The 16,604-nt window shown below is 41.5% G+C and overlaps 1 protein-coding gene across 1 annotated transcript; it reads right to left on the minus strand.

The window, feature by feature from the left end:
- Nucleotides 1–8,500: 8,500 nt before the first annotated feature.
- cryba1a (crystallin, beta A1a) lies at nucleotides 8,501–13,296 on the minus strand. Its single transcript, XM_037677489.1, has 6 exons — nucleotides 13,224–13,296; nucleotides 12,833–12,898; nucleotides 12,597–12,715; nucleotides 10,856–10,997; nucleotides 10,476–10,618; nucleotides 8,501–9,025 (listed from the first exon to the last, which is right to left on the minus strand). The coding sequence occupies exons 2-6, from the start codon at nucleotides 12,869–12,871 to the stop codon at nucleotides 8,878–8,880; spliced, it is 591 nt and encodes a 196-aa protein (XP_037533417.1). The 5' UTR covers nucleotides 12,872–12,898; nucleotides 13,224–13,296; the 3' UTR covers nucleotides 8,501–8,877.
- Between the last annotated feature and the right edge of the window lie 3,308 nt (nucleotides 13,297–16,604).

Consider the following 16,604-nt stretch of genomic DNA (forward strand, 5'->3'; position numbering starts at 1 on the left):
AATGCTATTCATCTTCAGCACCAGAGGACATGTCTTCCACGGGTGCTCCCTTCAGAGGTCAATTAATTTCTGTCAGACTATCAATTTTTTGGCTCAACGTCTTTTTGTGCCATCTTAAATTTTTCCTTTAATTTAGAAGGAACCACCAAATCCTGTTTTTAAGTTTGTTCTGCTATTTGTTGTTTGTGTGCAAGTGTTTTGGGAACCTGGCAGTTAAATGACGAATTCTGAGGAATCAATTTTTTTTTCATAAAATAAAAGGCAAATCATTGACCATGTCATGTCACTATGTCATTGACCAGGCCATGTCAGACAGGCTGTGTATTGTAATGAAAACTATTAGATAATCCTAACCTTGTGAGAAGTTTTATGGACTGACAGCAACTGATCCTCTCAGTAACTACTTGAAATTTCTGAATGCCTACACACCAGGGGAATGCGATGTTTATATTCTCAAGTGTTTGAATAAATCTTAGCTTTGAGGTAAGAATATGCCAGAAAAAAAACTTGCTGGTGAGCCGCTCCTTGTTTACTCAAGTTAAACATTAATCCTCCTGTTATGTTACGGGTCAAATTGACCCGTTTTAAAGTTTGAAGATCTAGGAAAAATAGTTAAAAGTATTTTTTCAGTATGAAACTTCTTCTGCTTGCCTTATTTAGTGTAATCAACATATATTGTGAAAATGGTTCATCTCACATATTTGCAACCACCACCTGCATGTTTATATCACATAGATACTGTTCGGGTCAATTTGACCCAGCAGTCAAACTGGAGGTAAAAGGGTGTCAGAAATGTCAGAGTATTTCTTTCCAAACCAGCTAAATATGGGATAAATTCTGGGCAGCATGTGATGCAAACACCAGCTATGCACTGAACATGCAGGCTTACACTGGAAAGCTGGTTGGAGGAGCCCCAGAGAAGAATCAGGGCACAAGGGTCGTACTCTACATGGCACAGGGTCTCAGGGGGCACAACATAACCTGTGACAATTTTTTCACAAACTACAATTTGGGTCTGGAGCTTCTAAAGAGAAGGCTCACAATGGTTGGAACTGTCCGAAAGAACAGGACTAAACTCCCTGTTGAGCTGCTGGTAATCAAGAACAGGACCCCTCAATCTTCCATGTTTGCCTTCACAGACCACAGTCCTGGTGTCTTACTGCCCCAAAAAGGGAAAAAATGTTGAGCTCATGAGTACTCTGCACAAAAATGCTGAAATCAGCACAAGAGATGACCAGAAACCAAGCATGATCCTTGATCACAATGCCACCAAAGGGGGGGTAGACAACTTGGACAAAGTAACGGGGTCCTGCAGCTCCAAACCAATGACTGCGCGCTAGCCTTTGGTCATCTTTTATAACATGATAGATGTATCGGCCTACAATGCATTTGTCATCTGGGCTGAGATCTTTCCTGCCTGGAATATGTCAAAGCTGTACAAGAGGTGTATCTTTCTTGAGGAGCTGGGGAAGGCGCTTGTGACACCGCACACTGTTAGAGGTAAATAACACTATTGCATTAAATATTGATTGAATAATTAGTAATGGAGTTAGTAATGAAATAGTCACAGTGCTTGTTAGGATTTTTTTGGTTTCAGACATCTTTTGGATAATAAAACATGCACCGGGTCAAATTGTCCCGGGAACACCATTGCTGTTCATGACAAATGAACATAACAGGAGGTTTAAAGATTAATGTGAAAGTGAATGCCTTTTGTGATTTCTTGAAAAAATGTATCATTAGCTACAGCATTCCATCTATCAATCCATTCATTCATCCATCCTTTTCTTTCTTTCTTTTGGAGTCTGGTCACAGAGCAGCTTGAACAGGGAGGCCCACACATCTCTTGCCACAGCCACCTCTTCCAGCTCTTCTAGGAGGATTCCAAGGCGTTCCCAGGCCAACCAAGAGATATAGTATCTCCGGGACTTCCCCGGGGTCTCCTCCCAGTCAGACATGCCTGAAGCACCTCAACTGGCTCCTTTCGATGTGGAGGAGTAGTGGTTTGTGACTCTACTCCAAGTCTCTCCCAGATACCTGAACTTCTCATCCTCTTTTTAAGGGAGAGTCCAGCTACCATGCGAAGAAAACTAATTTTTGCCGCTTGTATTTGCAACCTCCTGCTTTTGGTCACTACTCAAATTTGTGACCATAGGTGAGGGTAGGAATGTAGACTGACCGGTAAACAGAGAGCTTTGTCTTACAGCTCAGCTCCCTCCTGCCCAAAGTCCACAAAGCTACAGAAGCTGCTCTGATTCATTTGTCAGTCTCATGCTCCTTTATTCCCCTCTCATGAACAAAACCCAAAAATACTTGAACTCCTCCACTTTTGAGGAAGAACCTGACTCCCAACACAGAGAGGGCCTTTTTCACTGAGGACCATGGTCTCAGATTTGGAAGTGCTGATCCTCATCCCAGCCACTTCACATTCGGCTAAAAACTGTTTAAGTGAGAGCTGGAGATCACGGCGCGCTGACGCCAACCGGACCACAACATCCACAAATAAGAGGGACTGCGCTGCATGTGAGGGGTAAACCCACTAGCGATAGCCTTAAAGGGCGAAGTCTATACAAAACAGAACCTGATTTTATCGAACCAGTTGCCTACATCTTGGCTGTACCGAGAAATTTAGTCCATAAAAGTAATGAACAAACTGGTGACAAAGAGAAGCCCTGGTGATGTCCAGCTCCTGCCCTTTAAGGTGCCGACTTTCTGCGGTTAATGCAAACCAGACCTTTTGATAACGGGACTGTAGTGAACCTGATCTGACCTCAAATCTGATCAGATGAACAGAGACTGTTATTTCATTGATCTGCATCCAGAAATACAGTTTGAGCCAACTGTTAAATGGGTACATCGTAACCAGATTAAACAACACAAGGCGTGCAATAACTCCTCAGGAGACAAAGATCTCACAAAATTTGACCTCGTGGGAATAAGGGTCATCCAAGCAGAAGATAACTAATGGATAATAAACTTAACCATAGTTTAAACTCACAGGACCTACCCTTGATAAAACGGGACAGCGTGACTGAAATCTGGCAACCAGGGTGAGGAGAGGCAGTGAAACGATGTTTCTAGATGCTTAGTCACTACTCTTGTCGGTGTTGAAACGTTGTTTAGTTGATTTTGGTTGTTTCTGAGGAAAGAATGAATTTTGTTGTGTAGTAAGTTAGAGACTAAGAGGCCTTTGACCATGCCAACATGCAGTTCATTCGTTAAATTGCAATCTTTGCGGAGTCAATGTATATTATTGCTACCTTGAGTACCATAATCTACATTGATCTCACAACGCTTAAGCCGAACCTACTCGAACAATTCTATTCGGGGGGATAGCTAATTCTTTTTGATAAGTCTCGCCATAGACTTCCAAAACATTTATGGGAAAACCAAACACCCAATCTCAAGTCGTTCGTCTAAAAGACAACAGACAATTATACCAAACTATGTTTTACCATGTAAAGCTAACTTAAACCAAGTTAGAAATGGAAAAATAGTTTGGAACCCTTTTCTATAGGCATAAACCCCTGTAGTTACCCTTTTCAGCATGATCCACCCCTTAACTGGTAGTTGTAGCTGTTCCCAACCATAATAGCTTACACACCAGGTGCATATAGTTTAAGGCCTTATGTAAAATCCCCTTCATAAGCCCACCTTAAACCACATAATTGCATGACACATTGAACCAGAACGGCACAGGCTGGACGTCGCTGGAGACAACCTTCGCTGGAGGCGACCTGCAATCCTGACGTTGGTCTCCACTCTTCATCCAGTGGCCGCTTCTTCAGTTCAACCCAAGGGTACCCCTCTGTATGCTGATTAATCAACACTTCATCCACGGTTGTGGATTTACCGTTGTGGATTATATGACTTTTTCCAATGGATTACAGACTCTGTTTCCAAGGGGTTAAAGCATTGCTACAATGGAATTATCGAGACGATATGGAATTATAATCAACACAATGGAATTATCAAGAACATTGTGGAATTACCTTGACTTTGTTTCCTTGCTGGATTACTTCTGACTTTGGTCTTCCTTGCTGGATTACTTTTGACTTTGGTCTTCCTTGCTGGATTACATCAAGCTCAAGGACATTTGAAGGTCTAAGTTCACGGTTGGAATTCATCCCCATGGACAGGCGATGATTTCCAAAGGGGGGACTGTAGTGAACCTGATCTGACCTCAAATCTGATCAGATGAACAGAGACTGTTATTTCATTGATCTGCATCCAGAAATACAGTTTGAGCCATCTGGTGACTTTCTTTCTTGAATCAATCAAGTAGAAAAGACAATTCTCTATGATCATTACTATTTTACAAATGTTTGATAATCAAATTGTGTTAGTTCACTAAGAGAACTACTCATTTTTATTTTACATAAACAGTAAGTAATGATTTTTCTTCCTCATTCAAAGAAGAAATCAGGTTAATATGCATTTCTTGATTTTCTGTCTTTTATGAGCAAGTTTGTAAGTATGTTAAAGGTCGAGTCTCGGTCAACTAAAATGTTTACTGAGAAGAAATGTCATGTTTAAACTTTTTCAGAAGATAATAAGAGTTTGACTCCACGAAGTCTGCTTTTTCTCCAATAATCTTTTCTGTATGTTGTAAACAATCTCATTCTCTGACCTCGAATTTGATAACATCTTACATCACAAACCACACCTCTATTCTGGTCTATCCACGAATCAGAAAGCTCTAAATTGACCCGGAAGTCAACTCATTTAAAATGTGGCAACTTCCCGGTTCTTGCTAGAGTGCTGCAGAGTGCTGCAGAGTGCACAGAGTCTGATGTCGGAAGTCTGATAGAGAGTGAAAGGAGATGAAAGGAGTTCAGAGTTCTTGGATGCAAACGCGTTCAGGATGATCCAGAGACGTTTTGGGATTATAACTTCTGTTTGAACAACCTCGTACGACTCTCTAAGGGTTTGGCAGTTCTCACGGAGACGCTGAAAGAGTCAGAAAGGAACCCTACGCCGACGCTGATTTTATCGTCAACCAGGTAGAAGGTTCTATTTTCGACCAAGTGTACCGTGGGCAAGCTGAGATCTGAAGGAGCGTGCACGTTTCTGGTCAAACAGATTAATTCCCTCACAAATCTCTCTGTAAGATAAATCTCCATTTCCATCTTAAACTCTGCTTTCTCCTAAAATCAGTACAGATATCTTAGAAATATCTGAAGCAAAGTCCTCAATCACCGCCGTGTGATTGAAGTCCATTATCTGTGAAACTTGTCTGTTATTATTTTCATATTTTGCCAAATTAATGTAAATGTTTGATGTTAAACTTTGATTCTGAAAATAAATGACCGCATTCATTTGATGGGTCAAAGATAAATAACGTCTCTCGTTACATTTCTGTTAAATTCAATGCACGACATTTACACAGTCAGAAAGATGAGGAACTCGTGAAAAAAGTATGAATATATCCAGCATATGACATACTACAGGACTAAACAGTGCTACTCCATCCTCCATGAGCTATCAGTTTGGTAACATACAATTGACCTTTATAAAAATAAACCATGATTGTTTTTATCAAATATTACCACTAAATAATTTTTTGCTAATGGCAACAAAGCAAACTTTAGTAAGCCCTTTTTTAACAAGCTGAGATCATTTCTTGAGGTCTCATTAAAACTTTTCTTTGTCATAATCCCACAGAAATCTTGTGCAACACTTTCACTTCCCACCATGTCTTGAGAGCTCTGTTTAAAGCAGAAGATTTGAGGATGTTGGCATGAGACGCATGACTTCAGTCCACAGCCTTCTGCTTTCCGCACTTCTACTGAGCTCACAATCTTCAATAAACATTAATTTTACATGGGAGAACATCCAGCATCAGCTCACAATGGCTGATGTTCTAGTTTATATACTAAAAAACTGCCATACATTTTATTTGTCTGCGGTTTAACACTTATTGGAGTGGCTGTGCATGAATTTGTGCTGGATTTGGAAACATGCTGCACTACAAATGGCACAACCAAACCAAACCAAACCTTGACCCCTCAGTCATATCCAACTTCCGACCTTTCTCCAGACTCCCATTTGTTTCTAAACTACTGGAGAAAATAGTTGAGTCCCAGTTAAAGTGCTTCCTGGAGGGTCACGCTATCTTGGAGCTATTCCAATCTGGCTTTAAACCTCTCCACAGCACTGAAACTGCCCTACTGAAGGTTTTTAATGATGTTTTCTTATCCACAGATACTGGTGATTCGGTGCTGCTTGTCCTATTGGACCTCATAGCTACCTTTGACACCATCGACCATGAGATCCTCATTGCTAGGTTGGAGCAGTGGGTGGGCATCACAGTGTCAGCCCTCAATTGGTTCAGATCCTACCTCGCTGAGAGATCCTTTTGTGCCTCCATCAAGGATTTTAGTTTTGCAGCGGCAGAGCTTAAATGGGGGGTTCCGCAGGGGTCCATCCTGGGTCCCCTCCTATTCTCTTTATATCTGCTGCCACTTGGTGCTATTTTCTGGAAACACAACATACCCTTTCACTTCTACGTCGATGACTGTCAAATTTACTTCCCCCCTAAGACACAATGGTACATGCTCTATTCAACCTCTGCTTGACTGCCTGGCTGACATCAGGGACTGGATGGCTTTAAACTTCTTAAGTTTCAATGAAAAGAAGTCTGAAGTCATGTTGTTCCCTCCCAACGACACGATCACAAACCAATGCATTGACCTTTCCGCTTTAACCCTGTCAGAAAAACAAAGAGTCACTAATCTGGGCGTGATAATGGACCCTTTCCTGAAACTTAACAATCATGTAAATTAGATTTTTAAATCATGCTTCTTCCAACTGAGGCGGCTGTCTAAACTGAAGCCCATATTGTCCATAAATAACCTGGAGACAGTAATACATGCATTCATTACATCTAGGCTTGATTACTGCAATTCGCTCCTGTTTGGCATCAGTCAGACCTCCATTGCACGACTACAACTGGTCCAGAATTCAGCAGCCCAATTTTAACCAGTACAGGCAAAAGAGAGCACATTACACCAGTTTTGGCCTCACTGCACTGGCTACCGGTTCACCTTCGAATCCAGTTCAAAATACTCCTGTATGTCTACAAATCGCTGAACGGTCCCCCCCATCTCTCTGATCTGCTACAACTGTATGTCCCACCACGTTCCCTGAGGTCAGCAGACCAGTTGCTCCTCACAGTTCCAGGAACTCGTCTTAAGTGCAGAGGGGACAGGGCCTTCTCTGTAGCAGGACCAAGACTTTGGAACGAGTTACCTCTGCTTGCCAGACAGGCCCCCTCCCTCTCGGTTTTCAAGTCCCGTTTAAAAACCCACTACTATTCTGGAGCTTTCAACACCAGATGATCTGTGTTTTGAACCTGTATGCTCCACACTGGTTTGTCATCATATTTATTATCTGCATCGTTTTTATGTCTATATTCTGATTTACCTCATTTTGTATATTGCTTTGTGTGTTGTCTGTTTTTCTGGCTGTACAGCACTTTGGTTGGCCTTGTCGCTGTTTTAAGTGCTCTATAAATAAAATGGTATGGTATGGTGCAAATAGGACTGCTAAAATAACAGAAATATTGTAATGCATCTGTATGAGCTCAACAACTCGTTGCTTCATTGCCAGTCGGTTGTTGGTCCAAATGACATGATTGAACTTTTTTTTGTTATCTACCTGGATGATTGAGCCTACAAACCTTTTGTGTGTGTGTGTGTGTGTGTGTGTGTGTGTGTGTGTGTTTTACTTGAGTTTTTATAAACCTTTATGTTGAGATCTATTGTTCACATGTAATATATGCTTACAGATTTATTCTTGTGTTGGTGGTTTGTGGAACTATGGTGCATTTACTACTAAAAGATGATATATGTGTTGCGACCAGCAATAACACATGAAACAGTCTTAATTTCCATCTTCATACATTCATTCATCAATTTGAAAAAAGTCAGAAAGGAGTTAAATTTCCTACTAATTTAATAAAAGAATGCAACTAAATACACACAGTTTCTTTTTTATATAAGCTATATCAGCTGCTAAAAATTTACCGTCAAAACAAAAACGTAGTTTTATTTTAAGGTGTGTGCAACAAAACTGAAAATTGCATCACGTTAATTTAAATAAGGGGTGACTGGATGATTAAAACCCTGAACAACTTGGAAGGTTTGTGGTCACATCTAAACAGTTGTTTGAAATTAAAGAAAACATTTGTTTTATGTAAAAAGTGTATTTAGCTTCTAATATAGGAGACTGGTAGAGTTATTTATGCAGATTAACCAGCACTATGAGTTGTATGCTTTACAAATTTTGCTTTTTTATGGTGTAATGATTTTTTCCAGGATTACGGTACCCTTCTGCTGCCCTTGGGTCAAATGACTCACAAGTTTTTAATTTCAAAACTGAGGCCCGGTGGGTCATTTTGACCCTAGAGCACCTGCAACGTTAGTTCTCGTTTATTTTAATTTCAGATAAAATGCAGAGAAACATCTAAACAATGAAAATAAATCAGAACCCAAGCAGGTTAGCAGCAGACTCATGAATTTGTTTATTTTTAGTGGTCAGTTCGTTCTTTATTCATCACTGGTAGCAGCAGAGTTCCACACAAACGAGAAGAGGTGATTGAGTGCTCTGCTGCCCCCCTGAGGCCTAACATCCCTCCATCAGTCCTCATGGGGTCATCGACTGAAACTTCTCTTCAGTGTTTGTTTTCTCTCTCTCTCTCCTCGATTCTCTTTGGTATTTTTCTAATTTTCTTTTGGAAATGAAACAACCTTTCTCTAAATGGTTTACTTTTCAAGTACCAGAAGATGCTGGAATGACAGAGTGAACGGAGGAAGAAAAGAGAGGAGGACGAGGAGGAGGCAAAGAGCAGGAGGCTGGGAGAGGCGGCTGCAGGCCTCACTGCTGGATCCGACGCAGCGACTGGACCTGGAAGGACTGAGCGTGGGAACCCCACTCTCTGTAATGTTTGTACTCGCCGCCGTGGCGATCGCACTCCATGATGTACTGGTAACCACGGTAACCTGGAAACTGGTAGCACACCCAACTGGAGGAGGAGAGGAGAGCAACTACTGAGACGGACACTACAGGAAGTGAAGATGTTTTACAGCAAAAGCGTTTAGATTTTTAAAAAGACCACAAATGCATAAAGAAAAAGGCATCTTAAAGGGATAGTTTAAACTTTTTGAAATGGGGTACAGTGGTCCCTCGTTACTTTGCGTTTCGTTTATCGGGGACTCGCTCTATCGCGGTTTTTCAAAATAAGATTGGACATGACAACAATTGGCTGATTGATGGATGAGCCGCATGATCTGCATGGAATTTTTATTTAAAATAAATTATTTTAAATTATTTAGCACCTGCTGCACATTTGTGCAGCCCTTACTGCAGGATAAACTTCCTGCTGCAGCTGATCAGCTGTTCTCCGTGCAGAGCAGAGAAGTGGGTGTGGCCAAGAGCGCTTGCAGGTGGCAAAGAGTAGAGGAGGCAAGGAGCAGAAATCATGACCTTCTGTGCTCTTTTAGAGCGTTTAGAGTTTAGAAACATTGTTTAGACTATTGCAAGAGTGTGGGAAGAGGTTATAATGCATTTATATATATATATGTAATAAAAATAAACTGCTACTTACTATTTGTACTACTATTCCTACTTCAATGTGTTTCACTTATCGCAGGTCTTTGGGGTATGGATCCCCCACGATAAACGAGGGACTACTGTATAGTGGAAACCTTTGAACAAATAAAGTTTTACCTGCTGAATTCACATTTTTACAGTTACTAACGTGCATACGTAAAACTGGGCACCACACCCTCAAACGAGGTCTTAATTATTTCTGACTGGCGTTAAACTCTGTTGTTTGCACTATTGTTGTTCAATTAAAGTTGTTTTAAGATTGCATCCTTACGCTTTGGCTTTGCCTAGCCCAGACTAGCCATTAGCTCATCAGTCTAGTCAGAAATAAACTTATTTTCATCAAACTGAGGTCGTTCAAAAAGCGATCTACAACAGATAAGATATTAACTGATCGTAAACTTTCCACAGAGTCCCATTCCAGAAGATCTGAACTGTCCGTTTAAATACTTAGCCACATTCATTTATTCATTTAATCAGTTGTAGTACTGAAATATTGCCTCAAATCTAATGCCAGGTCTAGATTTACAAAACGAACATCACACAGGCAACATGATGGTCATATGGTTTTTACTTTAATTAAAGGAACATTATGTAAAAAACCTCAAATAAAATTACTTTGTAAATGAAAAAGTCATTCTTAAAGTTACAATAAATCTTTACATTAATTTTGTGACTGAGTGAGATATAAAATTGGTCAAGTTTGCAGAAGGCCTCAAACAGCAGCACCGGCCTGTGTTTTATTCACTTGACTCCATTTTTGTTGTTGTGTCGTGTTGTTTTGTTAAAACCCAGCGTGTTTACAGCTTTCACGTATCAGAACCCTGTCATGTGTTGGACCTGTGCATTCGGAGCCTGAGACTTACGCGCCGCTCTGAACCTGCATGGATCCGATCTCGTTGTTGCCCCAGCCCATGGCCTGCAGAGAGGGGTAGTCGTCGTTTATTTCCCACTGGCGTCCCAGGAAGTTCTCCTTCTCAAACAGCACCATCTTGGACTCCTTATGGTTCTGTTTGTACACCAGACAGTCTGAGTCACTCAACACCAAGTATTCTGAAGTCATTTTTTATATATTTAAACATCCAAACTGGATGAAATCCATTAATCCTACTTTTATTCCCAATATCTTGTGTTTTATTTTGAACCCTGAAGATTTTAAATACAAATTACATTCTTCATTCCAAGTAGCAACACTGCCAACATTCGACTGAAAGAGAATTAAAAGTGACTGGAACAGAAAACCTACAGCGGAGCAGATGGGGCGGAAGGACATCATCCTCTCAATGTGGTAGGCGTTGCTGCCGCTCCACGACTCCCAGTGAGGATACTCTCCCCTCTCCAACACAAACTGCTGCCCACAGAAGCTGGAGTGCTCGTATCCTGCCCAGCTGCCGCCAACAAACACAGATAAATGTGCAACAACGTCACAGCATCATGGGGATAAAGAGGACTGATAAAATGTAGCTGAGAAAAGTCTTAACCTGTTAATTTGAAGCAAACAGTTCAGATCAGATGAAGACTGGTTCTGTTGGAGCAGTTATTGTCTTACCTGGTCAGTTGTGGTGAAGAGGGAGCTCAATTAAAAGGCCTTTACTGGTCGATCTATGTTCCAACCTTTACCTGTGGTTATGAGTGAAAGTGCAAGATCCAAGATACAAGCAGCTGAAATGGGCTTCTTTCTCAAGGTGGCTGAGGTCATTCTTAGAGATCAAATGAAGAGCTCCGTCGTTTACAGGGAGCTCGGAGCTGTTGCTCCTCCTCATTGACAGGAGTCAGCTGAGGTAGTTTGAGCATCTGATCAGGATGCCTCCAGGGCATGTCCCACTTGGAGGAGACCCCGGGGCAGACCCAGAACTCTCTGGAGGGATTATGTATTCTGTCTGGCCTGGTGACAACTTGGGATCCCCCAGGAGCGGCAGGGGGAGTGTCTGGGGAGAGGGAGGTCTGGGTTTCCCTCCTGAACATGTTGCCTTCGTGACTCAAACACAGATCAGCGTCAGAAAATGGATGGATGTTTCATAAGGAAGTTGGAGAGTTTCTTCTCTAGTTTAGATGGAAAGCTGCCCCAAACTCCAGCCAAACAACTCCAGTCTACAACTTACCTCCTCTTTATAACAACACGGTCACAACTCAACTCACTGAAGCTTCTCCTCTTCTAAATGTAAAATCATTAAAAATTTGCATTCTCAAATTGATCCTCTGATCGGGGGGGGGGGGGGGGGGGGCTAAAAGGGTGAGCACGCACTCCCACACTCAAAGATATTAACAGTTCACCTTTTTGTAAAGTTCTGAACAATCTTTTTGACTTTAATTTCCAAAGGTCACCTGGACGGTTGCATTTTTTGCTGACATGTTTCGTCCTTCATCCAAAGGACTTCTTCAATCCGAGGAACCACCAACAAACTAATAAATAAATAAATAAATAAATAAAGTGCTATGTGTTGTCATCATTGTATGTTCTCATACAAAGATGAAATTGGCTCTCTGCATTTAACCCATCACACCTGGGATACACCCCGGTGGAGCAGTGGGCTATGTAAGCGCCCGGGGAGCAATTCGGGATTGGGTGTCCTGCTCAGAGACACCACGAGATGTGCAATGACCGGGGATCCCACAATTACCACACTCACATAGTGGGAAAAAAAAAAACAGTTTGCTGGTGATAAGATGGTTTCTGGGGCCCACCCTCTCCCCCGTCAACTCCTTGTCAACAACACAGCTGTTTGTTTGAGACTAACCTGTAAAAATAAAGGTTGAATGAATGTTTGTGGCTCCTCGGATTTGGATGACGGTCGAAACGTCTCAGCAAAAAAAGAAACCGTCCAGATGAGACTGAACATTGTTGGATTTTCTAACTGGATTATTGAGCATGGACTTTGATCTAACGTCTAAAGTTTTGTCATCGACAGGAGATTTATTAAACTCATGTTAAAAAACATATTTTTTAATCTGTCGCCTTATTCTGTGTACGGTTCGTTTGAACTTACGCCCCGCACTCCACCTTGAGGGAGCGGATGTTGTCGATGCTGCACTCCATGACGTTCTGGCAGGCCGAGGTGAACTCCAGACGTTTACCCTGGAAGTTCTCCTGGTCGTACACTGTGATCTGTAGAGGATTAAATTGTGTTCATGCAGGACGTGCACATCTCAGAGATATTGCTGATATAACCAGGGTAGACATAAAAATTAAATATTCTGCCTTTTTTTAAGCAACTGAACTCACCTTCCATGGTCCAAGTGGACTGGGGTTGTTCAGAGCCATGATACTGGGTGTCTCAGGGTGGATTTACTTTCAAAACAGAGAGAATATTCATGTAAACGTTCATAAAAAATAACATGTCTGTGTCTTTTTTAACTGTTTGGAACCAATCCATTTAATAAACTGAGTTTATTAAACAAGTCCAGTCGTTCATCTAATGGCGTCACACATGCTGACTTCATTCTCACACTTCTTTTTTAACGTAATGCGTTTGTGGTCGTCCTGTAGGCGGTCGGTACGTCTGTGCATCCAGGCTATACGTTTATCTGACTCAGCGGAGCGTGAGAAAAGATAAAAGACACAGAAATGTAAATAACAATGGTTCACCCACTGAGGACGGAGATCGAGGGCTTACCTGACCGGCCCCCAAAGAATAGCTGTTCAACGCTCAAAGGGCCTCCACAAAAACGATGTCCCGACCCCCGGAGAGAACGGACCTATTTATACATGCTGGTGCTGAAAAGCGGTTGGGCCTGCGTGTCGGGGCAGGAGTCAGCACATTGCTGTCCGGCTCATTGTTCAGAACTGAGCTGCCGGGCTTTAGTTAGCTGCAGTGGGACTGGATGGAGGGCACCATGCCCAGTGCAGATAAGCAAAACCATCAAGTGATCCGTTTCCCGTGGGCTGGACCGAGTTCTGGTGCAGCCTAGTTCAGGAAACGGATCAACAAAGTTCAACTCTGATGTAAAGAAAAGAAACATTTGGAGTTCAGGTTTGATGTTGAAAAGAGAAATAATAGCATTTTCTGTTTTTAATCTTTATGTGATGTTTATATTTGGTTTCCTAAAAGGGACTTGATACAAAAAGAGAAGCTGCAGATCTTTACGTTAGACAGAGCTCCTCACAGTTCTTCTAATGGTGTCCTGCGTGTGTCACGTCCTCTCACCTCTTCACCCACTTCTAAACACACACGCTCAGTCATGCACTCATGTTGTCATGAAAACACACACACACACTAAACCATCCATCCATTATCTTTACTCATTTCTTCTTTTCAGGTCACGGGGGTCACTGGTGCCCATATAGTCACTGTACGTGAGGCGGGGGACACCCTGGACAGGTCTCCAGTCCATCACAGGGACACATGGAGACAAACGAGACAAACAACCACTCACTCTCACACCTAGAGACAATTTAGAGTTACCAATCAGTCTAACATGCATGAGATTTTCTTTCATTTGTTCTTCTCAATTTGTTTGCATTCTTTTATGATTGTCTGTAGTTGTCATTATTGTCCACTGTTGTCATCATTCTATGTTAAAATCAGGTTTCTCTTGTAAATGAGTCCCCGAGGTTCAAAGGGACTAACCTGTATAAATAAATGTTGACTGAATGAAAAGACAAATTCCATTCAGAAAGGTCCCCAGGGTTCGATCTTACAACCTTCTCGCTGAGAGGCAACAGCTCTGCCAACTGCACCACCATGCCGACCCACTTAGTTTCCAGTTAAAATAAATGTAAATTAAAATAATTCAGTCCAACAACACACATCCTCCCAAAGAATGTTCAGTGTTTGATGGTCATTGTTGTCACAGCAGAGCCACTATTTCGATCCAATAACTGCTGTAAGTTGATATATAAACATTATATATATTGACAGAGTTCAGGACATTTCTGTGATTATATGAACAGTTGGCTGAGGTGGCCATTTTGAATTGGGTTGTCTCCAAAGGTTTATTCATTCATTCATTCAACCTTTATTTAGACAGGTAAATCCCATTGAGCCTTGAGGACTCATTTACAAGAGAGACCTGATTTCAACAAAGAATGACGACAACAATGGACAACAGCAACAACAATAAACAGTTGTAAAAAGGCATACAGATTTTTTTTTTAATCAGTTGCAGCAGAACATTAGTCGATTACTTGAGCACACACACAAAGACACATGCACGCACACAGGCAGTTACATGTTCTCCTGCCTTCTGATGACCTTTGACTCCAGGCTACTTTGCTCTATGAACCCTATCATTAGGTGTTAATTTAATAAATGAAGAAGGCAAACATGAAAAGTAGCCAAGAAGCCAAGATTCGAAAGGATTAAAAATCTAATCTCAGTATTGTAAAAATATGTGATTTACAGTGAAGCAAAATGCATTGAAGGCATGCGAATAATGCAGATTATGTAAATAACTAAACAACACGCAGGTAGTTTATGTATTAAACATGAAACAGTTTTGAATAAGTACAAACCGGATTCCAAAAAAAATGGGAAACTAAACAAATTGTGAATAAAAACTGAATGCAATGATGTGGAGATGGCAAATGTCAATATTTTATTCGTAATATAACATAGATGACAGATCAAAAGTTTAATCTGAGTAAATGTAACATTTTAAAGGAAAAATATGTTGATTCAAAATTTCACAGTGTCAACAAATCCCAAAAAAGTTGGGACAAGTAGCAATAAGTGGCTGGAAAAAAGAAATTGAGCATATACTGTAACGAACAGCTGGAAGACCAATTAACACCAATTAGGTCAATTGACAACATGATTGGGTATAAAAAGAGCTTCTCAGAGTGTCAGTGTCTCTCAGAAGCCAAGATGGTACGAGGATCACAATTTCCACCATTGTTGTGCAGAAAGATAGTGCAGCAATACCAGAATGGTGTTACCCAGCGTAAAATAGAAAAGACTTTTAAGTTATCATCATCAACCGTGCATAACATCATCAAAAGATTCAGAGAATCTGGAACAATCGCTGTGTGTAAGGGTCAAGGCCGTAAAACTCTACTGGATGCTCGTGATCTCCGGGCCCTTAAACGTCACTGCACCTCAAACAGGAATGCCACTGTCAAGCAAATAACAGAATGGGCTCAGGAATACTTCCAGAAAGCATTGTCAGTGAACACAATCCACCGTGCCATCCGCCGTTGCCAGCTGAAACTCTACAGTGCAAAGAGGAAGCCATTTCTAAGCAAGCTCCACAAGCTCAGACGTTTGCACTGGGCCAGGGGTCATTTAAAATGGAGTGTGGCAAAATGGAAGACTGTTCTGTGGTCAGATGAGTCACGATTTGAAGTTCTTTATTGAACACTGGGATGCCATGTCATCCGGACCAGAGAGGACAAGGATAGCCCAAGTTGTTATCAACACTCCGTTCAGAAGCCTGCATCACTGATGGTATGGGGTTGCATGAGCGCTTGTGGCATGGGCAGCTTGCATGTCTGGAAAGGAACCATTAATACAGAGAACTATGTTCAGGTTCTAGAACAACATATGCTCCCATCTAGACGTCATCTCTTTCAGGGAAGACCCTGCATTTTTCAACACGATAATGCCAGACCACATTCTGCAGCAATCACAACATCATGGCTATGTAGGAGAAGGATCCGGGTACTGAAATGGCCAGCCTGCAGTCCAGGTCTTTCACCTATAGAGAACATTTGGCGCATCATAAAGAGGAAGGTGCGACAAAGAAGGCCCAAGACGATTGAACAGTTAGAGGCCTGTATGACATGAATGGGAGAGCATTCTTATTTATAAACTTGAGAAACTGGTCTCCTCTGTCCCCAGACGTCTGTTGAGTGTTGTAAGAAGAAGGGGGGATGCCACACAGTGGTAAAAATGGACTTGTCCCAACTTTTTTAGGATTCGTTGACGCCATGAAATTTGTAAACAACAGATTTTTCCCTTAAAATGATACATTCTCTCAGTTTAAACTTTTGATCTGTGATTTCTGTTCTATTCTGAATAAAATATTAGATGTTGGCACCTCCACATCTTTGCATTCAG

This window comes from Nematolebias whitei, chromosome 6 (genome assembly GCF_014905685.2).
Source record: "Nematolebias whitei isolate Nwh7 chromosome 6, NemWhi1, whole genome shotgun sequence".
NCBI lineage: Eukaryota > Metazoa > Chordata > Actinopteri > Cyprinodontiformes > Rivulidae > Nematolebias > Nematolebias whitei.